The sequence below is a fragment of the Mustela erminea genome, chromosome 15 (assembly GCF_009829155.1).
Source record: "Mustela erminea isolate mMusErm1 chromosome 15, mMusErm1.Pri, whole genome shotgun sequence".
Taxonomy (NCBI): Eukaryota; Metazoa; Chordata; class Mammalia; order Carnivora; family Mustelidae; genus Mustela; species Mustela erminea.
The window spans coordinates 84,101,872-84,115,168 of record NC_045628.1 but is presented as its reverse complement, the minus strand read 5'-3'; the positions used below and the strand labels follow the sequence as shown (position 1 = coordinate 84,115,168).

General features: G+C 35.8%; 1 protein-coding gene across 4 annotated transcripts in view; it reads right to left on the bottom strand.

The window, feature by feature from the left end:
• Positions 1-13,297, bottom strand: part of XPO4 (exportin 4) — a 120,464-nt gene that overhangs the window by 71,861 nt on the left and 35,306 nt on the right. For all 4 annotated transcript variants that reach the window (XM_032314414.1, XM_032314417.1, XM_032314415.1 and 1 more), the window contains one exon: positions 9,936-10,074. In XM_032314414.1, the coding sequence (XP_032170305.1) occupies positions 9,936-10,074 (139 nt within the window). The remainder of the gene's footprint in view (positions 1-9,935; positions 10,075-13,297) is intronic.

Genomic DNA, 13,297 nt, shown 5'->3' with positions numbered 1-13,297 from the left:
ATACAAATGATTTTGGCAAGTTTCCAGGGGTTAAGCAGAAATATGCACACTACCTCTGAACAACCGAAAGATTAAAGTCAAGATGATACTATTTATGCAAGCTTATACAACAGCTGAACACAGTCATACCCACCCACCAACTGCAACATCTTTGTTCAGAAATGCTTCTGATGTCAGTACCTTGACCTTACAGATGCTTATCTTGGCAAATTTGAGCAAATATACATAAAATTAAATTCCTAAAGAATGGCATGAGGTGATATCTGCTGAAGCTCAATCATGGTTACATGGATGACCAATATACTACATGTCTAATTTTGCAGATGTCTGAAACTTTCTTCTAAAAACTGTAAAAAAAGAATTAAATTCATATTTGCCTCTTAATCTCAATTAAAATAAGCATGACTGTATAACTACTATTTATGGATGGCACCACCAGCCCATCCATTCAAGCAGTTTCTTAGACTTTGCCACACCAGGAGGACCTAACAATAAAGAATACATGCAAATTCCTTCAGGAATCTGGGGGTATAGACCAAGCTGCCTTCACCAATGGTAAAAGTACTCTTAATATGCCTGGTTTAAACACACATACACACACACACAAACACACACATGCACACTCACTTTTTAATTTTACTTTAAAATACATTTAATATAAAAATGTCCCCAAATCATCAAGAGAACTGTGTAAGCTTAACTGCCCGAGGCACATGGAGAAAGAAACCTGGTCTGAAAAATGAAGCACTAAAAACCTCTCATAGAAAAAATAGTCTGTTACATAATTCAATTCATTTTATACATTAACAGACTCTTGGAAACTCACTAGTACAATCCCATCATTTTTTTTTTCCCCAGTTAAGAAAATCGTATTTTTAAAAATAGGTTTCTTTTAAAATAGTTAAATAATTAAAATGCAAGGAACCAAAACCTCACAGATACATTTAAATAACACTGGGACCAACTATGAACATAGTTTTTAATATACCTAGGCTTTAGGAGAGAAAGTAGGTATTAAGTTCAAATTAATAAAATTCAAAGCAAAAAGTTAGCACATAGAAATCTAAGACAACAAGATCCTCTGATTCTGTAAACATTTTATAGCATCCTATATTTTATGTCTTTTAACCTTGGTTTTTATCTCATCCTTTCTAAATAAGACTTCAGTGAATAGAACATTATGAACCCAGAAGCTCTCATCAAACACAAATTTATCATTCTTAAATTATTATCTATAAAAGTATATACAAGTATTTATAAATTCCCAAACTATTAATGTCAATCTCTATTCACCACAAAATGGCTTATTTTAAAATAATTTCCACATTCAAATTCTCAGTAACGCACCTCTAATTAATGAAACAACCTGTACTCACAATGAAGCTTTATTTTTATGTGAAATAAACATTTCTTAAGAATGCAGTACATGCATGTGTCTAAAGTCAAGATATGAAAAAATGAGTGAAGAAGAAAGGTAAAACAATGAAAGCTGAAGACTTTATGAAGCTAATGTTACTTGGAAAGAGGAAGGAATTTTTATCATTTTTTAAAGTAGGTGCCACGCTCAGCATGGAGCCCAACGAGGAGCCTGAACCCATGACCCTAAGGCCAAGACCTGAGCTGAGAGCAAGAGTCAGATGCTTCACCAAATGAGCCACCCAGGCACCCCAAAGAGAATTTTTTAAAAATAAAAGTCTCCTTTAACTACAAACATCACCAGATAAGCAAGGAGCCACAGGGGGATAGGATGGCTTCATAAGCAGCAATAAAGATTATCTCTCCAAAAGAGCAAACTTTTATGTTACTGAAGTAAATTTCACCCTTAAAGGAAAGTGCATTCATTTTTTTTTTTAAAGGTGTTTTTTGTTTTTTTTTTTTTTTTGAGAGAGACAAAGCATGAAAAGAGAGCACAAGCGGGGTGGGGAAGGGGAGCAGAGGGAGAGGCAGAAGCAGACTCCCTGCTGAGCAGGGAGCCCAACACAGGGCACTGGGCTTAATCCTAGGATCATGACCTGAGCCAAAGGCAGACACTTAGCCAGGCGCCCCAGAAAATTACATTCTTAACAAATGATAATTAAAAACAAAACAGAGTCTTATTATACACTCAATTCTCTGAACATAATATTGTTTTTAACTTCTTCCTATAAAAATACTTAATCTAGGAAAAACTAGAAAGTACAGAAAAGCACAAAGAAAACCTGCTCACAATCCTACCATAGAGAGGTTACTACTTTGAACATCTGTTCAGTTTTCTAATTTTTTCATTCATAGGCATACATCATTTATGTATCATTACTATCACCTGTATGTATTGTTTTGTATTCCTTTTTCCACTTTATACTTATGAAATAAAAAGACAAAATTTTTTAAAGTAAGTTCTTTTCAAATTACTAATAAAAGATGTAAGAAATACATAAAAATGTATTATGCAGCATGGTTACAAGTATTATCAGAAACCAAATATTCTGGTGTTAACCTACCTAAAATTACCAGTTTTCAAAGAACTAAAATTCAGTAACATAGTCTCATCATTAAAAGATACCAGTTTAATTGCTCCTTAATTTGGAAACTCTGTTAAGGATTTGAGATTAACATTATGTACATTCAATATTCCACACCACTAGGGTTCAAAGGTGCCAGATTAATAAAAATTCCTCAAGAACAATGAATAATTAAGCACTGATTGTAGCGCAGTAAGGCAAAGCACTTCTATACATTATCAAAACCATTATTTTCTCAAAACAAAAACAAAAAACCATTATTTTTCCCTATTCACAGCTCACATATCACATAGTGTCCAGGACTCATTTCCTAACTTGATTGCTCATTTTCGATATTTGATTATCAATTAAATCTCATTAAAATCAAGTTACCTTCAGAGCAGCTGCAGTGCACTGTTATGAAGATAACTAGGGAAGCAAGCCAAATGTGATATCCTATGGGAAAAAGAAGACAACTCCTTCTCAGGACAAACAAAGAGGAAAGCAGGAGAAAAGCATAAAATCTGCCTCTCAGAGATAACGAGTTTTTCCTTTTCTTACACATGTAGAAGATTCCTGTCTGCCTGTTTCAGACTTTCAGGTCTCAATGGTCATCCCAAGGGTATTACCTCTTAACCCCTCTCTAATGACCAGTACTTTCAAGTGTTGCCTCTTGGCCCTTTCTCATAGTCAGGGCTAGATAATTATTTCTGTACCAAAGACAGGGACTCTGATATTTAAGAGGGTCAGAAACAAAAGCTGTTGTAAATAATTTAAAGTGGTGAATTTCAATGAAAACAGATCAAAGTGAACTGATTAGTATACTATAAGACTGTCAAACTAAAATTAGCAGTGATTTGACCAGTATAAAATATCACTTGTACAAATATTAGCAGCATAAGGTTAACACAGTAATGTCTCATTTATCCAAGATCATAGAGAATTTAGTATTTTATTTTTAATGCGACTTCCTTCACATAAATTTTTTCAAATGAATTATTTCTAAGGCAATTATTATAAGATGTTGTAATAAAGAGAATACTTGGAATCTACTAAAACATATGATGCTTTACATCCTTTGACCAAGTGACACCAGACTCAATGCTTTTTGATTCATGTTTGCCCCAGTTTTTCTCCACCATCCTTTGTTGGTGTCTTATCACTTATTGTTGCTGGCAATTTGACTAGCACTAACACGTAGTCTTAAATTGATCATTTTTGTTTTCAGCAAGTTAGAAACCAAATAATAAAATTTTTAAAAACTATGCCTAAAATAAACTCTAAATGAAAATACTCTATGGGACTCTTTAGGGAATCTAGTACAAGGATCTTCCTGTTTTGACAAAGAAATCAGAATATCTGGGTTTTAACACTTCGAGATTTACCACTTCAAGTAACTTGAGGGCAAATCGCTTCATCTATTTTAGCCTCAGTTTTCTCATCTATAAAAGGGGTTAACACCCTCTGCCCTGTCTAATTCATATGACTGTCCAAAGGTTCCAATTAGATAATGCATGTAGAAGTATTATGTATACATAGTAGCTTATGATTTGGTAAGGTCAAACAACAACAGTATTTTTATCATTATCATAAAAAATACATATTTTGGCTTTTTTTGTTCCATTTCTTGATTACTAAGTACATTGCATCAAATTAAAACTACAAGATAATGGTTAAAAAAAGAAAGCTATAACTAAAGCATTAAAGCAATATAGCAGATGCTCAGTAAATCTTAGCTGAACTGATGAATCAACATTTGCTTCTATACCTAATACCATATTAACAAAAGGCAAGTAGAAAATGAATACATGATGTGTTCACCATTTTTTAGCAGTTAATAAATTTCAAAAAGAAGATGTAAATATGTACAACAGAAGAAATTCAATGAGGTCTTAACATTATAAATGAGTCTGAACTACTAAAAATTCACAAGTTAAGTTCACTAACAACTTAAGTAACTGTTGTCTTCACATCACAATCCTACAGCAGCATTCTCATTTCCAGTGAAAGCCAATAATTTCATGATGGTGTAAAAATACCCTTCAGAGACAGCTTGCCTTACTCTCCAGCTTACTGTCATAAGCACAAGATATTCAAATACTAACTCCAGCTGACAAAATAAAATACTCTTGTTCAGAGAGAGGATTGTCTCTTATAATAGCCTGGCTCTTACCCCAGGAGATTTATTACCAAGAATAAACTTTATGAAAGGTTGCCATACATAAAGCAGACTTCCAGCTGCTCTTCTAAGCAAACATCAATGAGACTTGTGATAAGAGAGATTAGGCTGGCTATCAGATCCAGGGGCAGCACTGCTGTAGATAAGTGAATTTCTCACCCACTTCTCTCTAGCATGGCAAAGAGGAAGACAGGAGGCTTAAATGCTAAATTAAACAGCTTTAAAAGTGATTTAACATATGCTTACTACTTTCAAAGGAAATAAACATTAAATAGATTAAATATTTAGCTTAAATATTAATTTAAAATAAAAAAACTTAGCTAATTTCCTTAGGAACTGAAGTCTCCAGGCCTATCCCTTTCAAATTAGTAGAGTGAGTTTGATACAATTACAAACCAAGATGAAGTAACCATGACAACCTTTATAACCACAGAACAAAAACAGCCTGTCCACAAAGACAGGCAGGAAACAACATATTATTTAATAATTGTACTAACACAATTACTCTGAGAATACATCATGACACCTGGAAAATGGACTGTATTTAAAAAATATAATCTCCTTAGGAAATACTTTATTACTATCTGTAAAGAACGAACACTGTAAGAAACCTCCTAAAAGCATTTAAAGGAAAGTTATTATGTTGGATTTTATTTGTTTTTTTTTTTTTTAAGATTTTATTTATTTACTGGACAGAGAGAGATCACAAGTAGACAGAGAGGCAGGCAGAGAGAGAGAAGGAAGCAGGCTCCCTGCTGAGCAGAGAGCCCAACGCAGGACTCGATCCCAGGACCCTGAGATCATGACCTGAGCCGAAGGCAGCGGCTTAACCCACTGAGCCACCCAGGCGTCCTGGATTTTTTTAAATATATAATTTTAAAAATATACAATTAGTTTCCACTCATGAGTAAAAGGATAAATATTTTCTTCTAATTTCAACACTTAAAAAGTATTATTTCCATTAAAAGAGATAATCTATTAGAAGAGCATATGTCCCAAACTTCTATAAGCAAAGGTGTTAGATCACTAGGGAAGATAAAACATACATTTGTTGAATGCTTACTTACTAATTTACTTAACATCGTCTCTCCTTGCCTGGGGAGTCCCAGAAATGGACATTAATCACATTTATTTTACACACAGTATTAGTAAATCAAGGCCTAGAGATGGTAAATAATTTGTACAAGTTGGTAAGACAATAAATAGAAGAGCTGTGATTTAAGCCTAAATGTGAATCCAAAATCAGAATCGGTGTTCTATTCTACTATACTGCCCCAAAACTTATTTGAACATGTACTTTAGTAAAGGGGATGGACCACCACAAAATATAAAAGGGACGTGGGAAAGCCAGACTACATTCAGTTTCTGACCAGTGAAGGTTGATGGGAACATTATTCTAGAAGAGGTATGATGGGAAAAAGTTAGTAAACTAAATAATTTATGAGATCAACTCTTTTATCTATAGAAAACGATCAGTCAGTTAGCTCTTCTTTTCAAATAGCTCTTAAAATTACTCATGAAGAAAGTTTCAGTGTTCTGATTTTAACATTCTACTTTACCCTCCCTCCCACTAATAATTCTCTGAGATTAAGAAAATGTTAAGTAAATTCTTACAGCATTCCCACAAATTCTTAGTCTCAGAAGAAAATAAAGAGAAGAAAATATATTAAAATGTTGTTTGTACTGGTCTTAACCTCATTTTTATAGACCTGTCAAATGAGCTAGTTTTAAACTACCAGGCAAGGACAAATCGGGATGGCCACATGGTGGCATGGTGGGCATTTAACTTGTCGTGTAACTGTAGGAGTACTTTTCTAGTTTAATGTTCCAGTGTGGTCACTGAAGTAAATTCATCCAGCAATCCTGAAACTAAATTCTACCTCTCACTACTCACTCCCCACTACTTTAAGTTGTTAATCTTGTTAGTAGAAATTCAACTTAAAAAAAACAAACTTTGTTTTGGAATATTTCATGAGGATATTAAATTTACCTACTATTCTCAGAGTGCACACACTGTGAACAGAGCAAAATCTTCTCTAACTAAACAGTTACATCTGTTCCAAACATCCTTAGAACATCAATTATTTCAGTGGCTCAAAAAGATCCAAATGTCAGGTTGCATTGGGACTACTTTTTTGTGGTGGGTCAAATTACCCAAGGGGGAAGAAAGAGAACGCAATTCCTGTGCCTTCAGTATCCAGAGCCAAGCAACTGCTCGTAGCGGATGAGGACAGGATACAGAAATTCTACCTCAACACTGAAATCCTAGGCTAACATGATCACCAAATCAACAAGGGAAAAAGCATTAGTCATAAACATATAGATCCCAGAATTACTAGTTAATTTCCTGAAGGTTAAATCCTGGTCAATCACAATGAGCTGGACTCCTTTACTGCAGATTAGCAAATAAAACAATACATCCTCAAGTAGAATCTAAAAATATGAAGAGTAACTGGATTCAGAGCAGCAGGGTCTAGGATAACATTTCTAAGCAGTAGCTTTAGTTCTAAACCTTTTCCCTACTACTTTATTTTTCCTTCCAAATTTTTATTTAAATTCTAGTTAGTTAACATATAGTGGAATAATATTGGTTTTGGGAGAATTCAGTGATTCATCACTTACATTAACACCCAGAGCTCATCGTAACAACTGCCCTCCTTAATACCCATCACCCATTTAGCCCATCCCCCACCCACCTCCCTCCATCAACCCTATTTATTCTCTATTGTTAAGAGTCTCTTATGGTGGGCGCCTGGGTGGCTCAGTTGGTTAAGCGACTGCCTTTGGCTCAGGTCATCATCTCAGAATCCTGGGATTGAATCCCGCATCAGGCTCCCTGCTCCAATGGGGAGTCTGCTCCCTCTGACCTTCTCCCCTCTCATGCTCTCTCTCACTGTTTCACTCTCAAATAAATAAAATCTTAAAAAAAAAAAAGAGTCTCTTATGGTTTGCTTCCCTTTTTCCCCCTTCCCAAATATTCATGTTTTGTTTCCTAAATTCCACATATGAGTGAAATATGAGTGAAATCTTTCTCTTTTTTGCTTAGCATAATTACACTCTAGCTCCATCTATGTCACTGCAAACGACAAGATTTCATTCTTTTTGACGGCTAAGTAATATACCAGTGTGTGTGTGTGTGTGTGTGTGTGTGTGTGTGTGTGTGTGTGTACACACACACCATCTTAATCCATTCGTCAGTTGATGGACACCTGGACTCTTTCCATAGTCTGGCTATTGTCGATCACGCTGTTATAAACATTGGAGCACACATACCCCTTCCCTACCACTTATGGCTAGTTGCTTTCCCATCAGATATCAATGACCGCCACCACTGGATTGCACATATGGCCATTAGTTAGGCAACAAATGTGAACAAAAATCCATGCAAATAACAAGATTACCATTACACAACTAATGTAGGCAACCCTGAGGCATCAGCATGACAGGCGCAAAGCTCATCATCAAAAATGGAGACCATGTCTACCAATAGAGATTCTGAAAGTATAAAGATTAACACAGTTAAAAAGTAGCTTCCCAATCATTTTTATCTAAAAATTTTAAACAGAATCTTGAGGACTATGTTCAAGAGAGCTTTGCACTACATAAAATAAAAGCCAAAATGACTCATAAAACGTAATGATTCACACATGCACATTTCTGAAGCTGTCAGTTTTATGTAAGCAATTAAACTTTCCTATACTAAGATTAAGTGGGAAAAAAAACATAAAATTAGACCTTTGGATTATCTAAGTCTCTAGAACTACACTGTCCAATATGGTTGCCACAAGCTCTGTTTATTTGAATTTCAACTAATACAAAATAAAAATTCAGTTCCTCAGTCACACCAGCCACATTTCAAATGTTCAAAAGCCACATGTGTCTGGTATAGTGGCTACATATTGGAGTAGAGATCCAGAACATTTGCATCAACAAAGAAAGTTCTACTGGAGAGCAGTACTTTAAGAAATCTGAGGCAAAAATGGCAAAGAACATGGTATCTACACAACCAAAATTGTTCTGTATCTGTTCTGTGATGGTAGTTCATACACAGCTGTCACAACTATGGAAGTGTACATTTTAAATGAATAAGGTAACATTAAGTAAATTATTCCTCAATAAAGTTGATAAGAAAAAAGAACAGACATATAACCACTGGTGTATTCCAAAGGAAAAACAAACTATACTTTGGGCATGTAGAGGAAGTTCCAAAGTCCTGACAACTTCCTTTTGCAGTCCTTCAGTTGAGACCCTGGTATATCAGGCTGGCGATACAAGCCAGAGTGGGGGACAGATGACTAGAGCAAAGAGAAGAGTGCGCATCTGCTTATGGTAAGAGGTGTGAGGGGCAGGAGATCCAAGATACTACAGAAAGTAAGTGACAATGTTAGAGTCCTCCAAAAATGTACCTATACCCTAACCTCATACATCAAATACATTATTAAAATCGTACCGCTCCCGGGGCCACTGAAGATGTAAAGTAATTCATAAGAAGTTCTAACGTGTATAGCCTCACATAGGTATCTTCCCAATGATTAAAGATATTGGTAAAATGAAAAACCACCCAAAACATTTCAAGATTTACACATGAAAATCAGAAGAGCCAGGTATTACCAAACCCAACTCAACAATATCCTTCAGCTAAAGCAGTCAAAAGTTCTAACCACAGATCACAGCTGATCACTAACACCAACTCCAACTCCTCCTGCCTCTGACAGGAGGCTACCACCAGTCACTCTCTAGGCATGACTAGTTCTCAAAAGGTAGACAGAATACTGAAAGGGAAAAAAAACACGTTCCCCAGAGTAATTAAGTCAAGAAAAAGGGATCTCAAATGTGTTCAATTAACACCTGGTGGTCAAAGCATACCTTGATTCATTAGTACAGCAACATTTAAATAATTTTTGTTATATGACATATCATTTTATATTTTATTCAAACATTTCTATTATTAGTAGTTGTCAACAGTTTATTAAATGAGGAAAAACACTCAACAGAAAAGAAACGTTTAAGAATATTACAGTGTAATGGCTTATAGTATTTTATACCATTAAAATGATGATTATGAACAATGCCAACACGGAAAAACAGAGTCAAAGGAAAAAGCAAAGTATTCTGTATCAATAGTATGTAAACACAAAGGACTAAAAGAAAATATGAACAAATGAAAATTGCTTGATTTTTAGACTGTGCACTTGTTCTTTAACACAGATTTCATTACTGTTACATCATACAAAATAAAAATTTTAAATATTTATAAATACAGATAGCGTACTTACCACAGTGGGATTGCCACTACTTATCAACTGGCTGACTTCATGAAAAATGCTTTTGCAGTCAATTGATTTATCTAAGGATCCTCGTTTTACAATTACTGCTACTGCTAATAGAATCTGTTCCCGAACATACTTTTGGAGGCTGTAAAACATAAAAATCCTTGTGAAAAATCTTTACGTGACTCTACTATAAAGATGCTCCCGAATTTCTCACTATGTCTGAAGCTACTAATAGCACTGCTTATATATGAGGGTAGTATAGCCTATTGGTTATGCACAGTGTCGAAAGCCGTAAGGTCTAGATTTGAATCTGCACTCATTATTTTACGGGCTATGTGACCCTAAGCAAGATAGCTTCACAGCCTCAAGCTTTCTCATCTGTTCAAAGGGGGTAAACAGAACAGGGTTGTCACTAGGATTAAATGTTCTTAAAACTATGTCCAGTGCATACTAAGTGCTAGATAAGTGTTAGCTGCTTTAGGCAGTGTTCAATAGATGCAAGTCAGTTCATTAAGAGCCAGCTTATGATTCTGTCAATTAGCAATTCTGATCTATATCCATCCCCAACCAGTAGTATAATCTTAAATTCATTCCCTATAATACGAAAAGGCAACATGCTAGCTGCAAAACTTTTTAAAATTTCCTATCTAAACTGTGCTCCTCAGTGTGATGGCAGAAGCACTGACTGATCACAAGTAGAGGCATTCTACAAAGTCTATTAGACCACAAGGAAACAGAGATCTGTCTTTTTGCAATCTCTTCTTAAAGGTAAGGTTCAGAAAACTAACTCTGAACTTTGTAATCCAGACTCTAGAATGCCATAGGATACGACAACCATGTGCCCTTGGGATAAACTCCAAATTCCTTAATATGGCTTATAAGCAGTGGGATCCTGCCCAGCTTTCTTTGAACACTCCCAATTTACCTGTTGTCTCGTATCATTACTTACAAATAGTGTTTTCTTTAGCCCTGGAAAGTGTCCCGATTGGGGCCCTTCATGGTCAGGTATCTGCTGCCCTCTCTAATCTCCCCCCACCCACACACACTCCAAACTGCAGAAATACTGAGCTTCTTTCAATTCCTGGCACAATGCACATGCACTTCCTGGCCTCTAAATGTTGATATCCTCTGCCAAGACTGTGATGCCACTTTCTCCAAAAACATTCCCTGAACATGGTTGGGGGGCCATTACTAAGGAGGACTCCCCCAACACATGATGGGCATTTACAAACAAACAAGTCTCCCTGTCAAGACTGAAGTGAAAAGCATTCCTTCAAAATACAGACTTGAAGTATTCATTAAACAAATAAATGCAGAGATCCTACTATGTGGAAGAATATGAACTGATCAAAGTGAATTTCTGTACTTTTGGAGCAACACAATAATTTCAAATACACTGATTACTCCTAGGAAATGTACATAAAGCTGATTTTATTTATTTGAGGGTGGGGGTGCATATGTGTGTGCATAATTGCGGGGAGGGATAGAGGGAAAGAATCTCCAAGCGGACTCCCTACTGAGCAGGGACCCTGATGCAGGGCTTGATCCCACAACCCTGAGATCATGAGCTGAGTCAAAACCAAGAGTCGGATGCTCAACAACTGAGCAATCCAGGAGCCCCCATAAAGCAAGTTTGAAGGAAGTCCATTGGCAAAAATTGTAAGTTAATAGGAAAATAAATAATAATGTTTAACGTTTGTTGATCCTTACAGTATGCAAGGCTTCCTATAAACCACCTTCACAGAAATACATACATTTAATCCTCACAGCTATCTTTGGAGTAAAATAGTATTAACTCTAATAGTTAATTAAACAACAATTAAAAAAACTAATGCACAAAGAGGGTAATCTGCCAGTGCAGAGTGGCAGAAGTGGAAATCAGTCCCTTTCTGAACCACTCTGCTATACTGTCAAGTGTACCTTCCATTTTACTCTATGCAAATGTTATCTCAATTAGGAGGAAAAACACAGAAAAAATTCTGTGCACCAAATGAGAAGTATGTAACATTATGAACACAATATTCATAGTATTCTACCTATGCAGTATACCAATGGTTTTCATTTGACTTGAGTCCATACTGTAGGAAATTCTACAAGACAAAAATGGCTGTGTCATGAGAAACAAAAGAAGGGTAGAATTATTCCAGATTAAAAGAGACTGAAGAGACATGACAACTAAATCCAACATATAATCTGTGGTTAAATTCTGGATCAAATAAGTAACATAAAGGAAAAAGGATATCAGTAACATAATTCAGATAACTGGGGAAATGAAAATGTAGAATCAGAATTACATTAGATTAACACAGATATGTCAATTATATCAAGAGTATTGAGATCATGCTCTCAGGAGAGATGCTCAAATATTTAAAGATGAAGTACCACGATTTCTGTGGCATACTTTCAGGTGGTTGGCGGGGGGGAATGCACATATATAAGAGAAATCAAATGTGACAAAATGTTAACTGAATCCCCACTAGGAAAAGAGTATGTGTGTGTTTACTGTACTCTTCTTACAATTTCGCTGAGAGTTTTGTTTTTAAACAGTTTGGGAGAAAATATGTAAGTGAACCAATGTAGAACCCTACAATCAGCTCCAAAATAGCTTCTGAACTAATGAAAATTATTTAAGAATGAGATTATGTGGGGGCCGCCTGGGTGGCTCAGTCAGTTGAGCCTTCAGCTCAGGTCATGATCTCAGGGTTCTGGGATCAGGCCCTCCAACGAGCTCTCAGCGGGCATCAGCAGGCAGGCTGCTTCTCCCTCTCCCTCTGTGCTTGTTCTCTCTCTTCTCCCTCTCTCAAATAAATAAATAAATTCCTTTAAAAAAAAGGTAAGAATGAGATTATTCTTGGATAATACAAGAGATCACATGTGAGCACGTGTATACACACACATACACACACACACACACACACACACACACACACACACTCACTCCCTCTCTCTAAGTCTACCATATATTAAGTGTGTGGTTCAGATTTCAGTGGTTCCCAAGTGGGAAGGGTGGGATCAATGAGCAGCCCCAGGGCAAGACAATATCATATCACACCCAAATGGCCTCATCATATCACACAAATTAAAATTTAAATAAAGAAAACCAGTGTGAAGGAGAAGAGAAAGGTTTGAAAACTGGTCAATTTTTCCTTATGCTATTAAAACGGGGAAAAACAAGCCAAACTCTCCCTTTACACACATCTATATTCACTCATCTATAGAAAACATTACCCATTACACCTGTAATGTTTATAGGCTAAGTAAATCTTGCCTTTTTTCTCTCATGCATTCTTGCATATGTAAAGCAACCAGCATTTAACTGTGTGCTAAATTTGTGCCAGTAATTATTATTAAATATTATGAATTCA